The sequence below is a fragment of the Clupea harengus genome, unplaced genomic scaffold (genome assembly GCF_900700415.2).
Source record: "Clupea harengus unplaced genomic scaffold, Ch_v2.0.2, whole genome shotgun sequence".
NCBI classification, from domain to species: domain Eukaryota; kingdom Metazoa; phylum Chordata; class Actinopteri; order Clupeiformes; family Clupeidae; genus Clupea; species Clupea harengus.
In genome coordinates, this window is record NW_024880729.1 from 10,001 (window position 1) to 12,998 (window position 2,998).

At 49.7% G+C, this 2,998-nt stretch overlaps 1 protein-coding gene across 1 annotated transcript in view; it reads right to left on the reverse strand.

Annotated features, from left to right (window-relative positions):
• Positions 1–2,748, reverse strand: part of LOC122132575 (adenylate cyclase type 6-like) — a gene marked incomplete at its 3' end in the record, with an annotated part of 12,256 nt that extends 9,508 nt beyond the window's left edge. Inside the window, exons 1-2 of the mRNA XM_042707248.1 lie at positions 2,592–2,748; positions 365–476 (exon numbers count right to left, since the gene is read on the reverse strand). Of these exons, the coding sequence (XP_042563182.1) occupies positions 365–476; positions 2,592–2,674 (195 nt within the window). The remainder of the gene's footprint in view (positions 1–364; positions 477–2,591) is intronic.
• Positions 2,749–2,998: the final 250 nt, after the last annotated feature.

The following is a 2,998-nucleotide window of genomic DNA, read 5'->3' on the forward strand; positions in this document are numbered from 1 at the left end:
ACACACAATCTTGCTCACATGCACACACACACACACACACACACACACACGTGCTCATGCACACACACACACCGAGCACTTAGCACATGTCAAAGCCCCTCAGATTACCAACCGACAGATAACAGACATGACACCGCCAGCTGAGAAGCCCAATCTCTCCCGAAAGACAAACACACCACCACCACCACCACTCAACAGCAAACCCCTCTCTTCCAAATCGGGCAGGAGTCCCCTCCTCTTCACTGGCTGCTGTGATTTACAGCACATGGGCAAGTATACATCCTGACTTGTGCGTGAGTGATCATTGTTGTGGGGTTTGAGGGAGGAGAAGCCGAGGGCCGGTGTGGAAATGGCGGCTACTTACGGAGGCCAGCTTGTCGAAGCGGGCGAAGAGCTCGTTCAGGGTCATGACCAGCTCCTGAGCCGTGCACTGTGACGCCAAACTAGTGAAGCCCTCAATATCTGCAAACAGGATACTGAGAGAGAAAAAGAAAGAAAGGAGAGAGAGAAGGGAGGGAGAGAGAGAAGGGAGAGAGAGAAAGAAGGGAGAGAGAGAAGGGAGGGAGAGAGAGAAGGGAGAGAGAGAAAGAAGGGAGAGAGAGAAGGGAGGGAGAGAGAGAAGGGAGAGAGAGAAGGGAGGGAGAGAGAGAAGGGAGAAAGAGAAGAGAGGGAGAGAGAGAAGGTAGAGAGAGAAGGGAGGGAGAGAGAGAAGGGAGAAAGAGAAGAGAGGGAGAGAGAGAAGGTAGAGAGAGAAGGGAGGGAGAGAGAGAAGGGAGGGAGAGAAGGGAGGGAGGGGCAGATGGAGAGAAAGGGGAACAGAGAAGAGGGGTTCGTTATTCCAATGTTACGAAACTCGTTTGCACAACTAAAATATTACTCAATTTGAAGCTGTCTGATTTCCTTGAAGCTTTACAGGTAGACAGAGTTACAAGTTACATGTTACAAGTCTTTTATTTGTCAGATGCACAAAATCAGACTGGGCACTGTAATTCTTACAACAAGGCGCCGCCCAAACCATAACATAACATCACATAATATAACATAACAAACCATGACGTACACTCTGCACAAGTGAAAGCAGGAAGGACAGAGAGACCTGGAGGTGAAATGATAGAACCATCCTTTATGAGTCCTCTCTCTCTCTCTCTCTCTCTCTCTCTCTCTCTCTCTCTCTGTCTCTCACCATATGCAACTTAGTCGTCTGGGGGGAACTTTGCATGCATGCTCCTGACTGTAATTGAATGTGGGCTGAAGTGCTGTATCTGTTGGGGCTAGCTTAGCTTAGCTGCTGGTGATTAACTATTCCCTCTCTAACTCTAATTAGCCTGGGCTGTCTCCAAGCCCTCCTCCACGGACCTACACTCCCACTCCCCAAGGCCTGTGAGAGAGAGAGAGAGAGAGAGAGAGAGAGAGAGAGAGGGTGAGAGGAGGATCAGAGAAGGAGGGAGAGGACAGACAGAGGAGGGAGGGGCAAGATTGTAGACAGGGGTTTCAGGGGGGGGGGGGGGGGAAGAGGAAAGGAAAACAAAAAAAGAAGAGAGGACAGGATGAGAGAGAAGGGATGAAATGAGTAAAGAAGAGAGGAGAAAGATGAGGAGAGAAAAAAGGAGAGAGGACAGGGTGAGAGAGAAGGGATGAAATGAGTAAAGAAGAGAGGAGAAAGATGAGGAGAGAAAAAAGGAGAGAGGAGAGGGTGAGAGAGAAGGGATGAAATGAGTAAAGAAGAGAGGAAAAATATGAGGAGAAAAAAAAAGAGAGAGAGGAGAAGAGAAGCAAAAATATAGACAGAGGGGAGTCTGGAGAAAGAAGGCGAGTAAGAGGAGGGAATAATCCAGAGGAGAGAACCAAACTGCGGTGGAATGGAGCAGCTGAGAGGAGAGGTGGACCAGAGGGCGAGGTCACCCAGCGCCCTGCCTAATGGACACATGATCTCTGATGACTTCCTGACACGCGCTAATGATGCCCGGGGCCAAACGCACAGAGCGCTGCCTGGACAATGCCACACTGCCTGGACAATGCCACACTGCCTGGACAATGCCACACTGCCTGGACAATGCCACACCGCCTGGACAATGCCACACTGCCTGGACAATGCCACACCGCCTGGACAATGCCACAATGCCACACTGCCTGGACAATGCCACACCGCCTGGGCAATGCCACAATGCCACACCGCCTGGACAATGCCACACTGCCACACCGCCTGGACAATGCCACACTGCCTGGACAATGCCACACTGCCACAATGCCACACTGCCACACTGCCACACTGCCACACTGCCACACTGCCACACTGCCTGATACGGTCACCCAGGCAAACAGCAAAAGGACAAACAGCACAGCTGCAATAGAATGACACATTTTGACCTAAATTTCCCTCAGGATTAATAAAGTATCCATTTATACATCTATCTATCTATCTATCTATCTATCCATCTATATATCTATCTATCTATCTATCTATCTATCTATCTATCTATCTATCTATCTACATCCAGTGGGAAAAGAGGGTTCCTGATGAGGTGCATACTGCTGTTTGGCTGGGTGATGTTTTGGGGGGTTAGGTTTGTGGGGTGGGGGTGATGGCAGACCTGACGTTGTCGTGCTTCTGGATGTAAATCTTGTGGAACATCATGTTTTCTTTCGTGGCGTGGATGTCAGCCTTCATCTCCATGGCGACATGCCTTGGCAACACAGACAGCAACAGGCGTTCCTGTAAAGAGTGTGTGAGTGCGAGAGAGAGGGAGAGGGAGAGGGAGAGAGAGAGGCAGAGATTGTCACACCAACAATGAAAGAAGGTGGGGGGTGGGGGGTGAAAACAGATGGACAGTATTGGGGAAGGAAGGATGGAGACAGAGAAAGAGAGAGAGAATGACAGGAAGGAGGGGGGGAGAGAGAGTGGGAGGGAAAGAGAGAGAGAGAAATTACATTCCATCCATTCCTTTTGCCAGATATGACAGCTATGATTTGGCATCTTTAAGTAGAAAATTAGACTTTA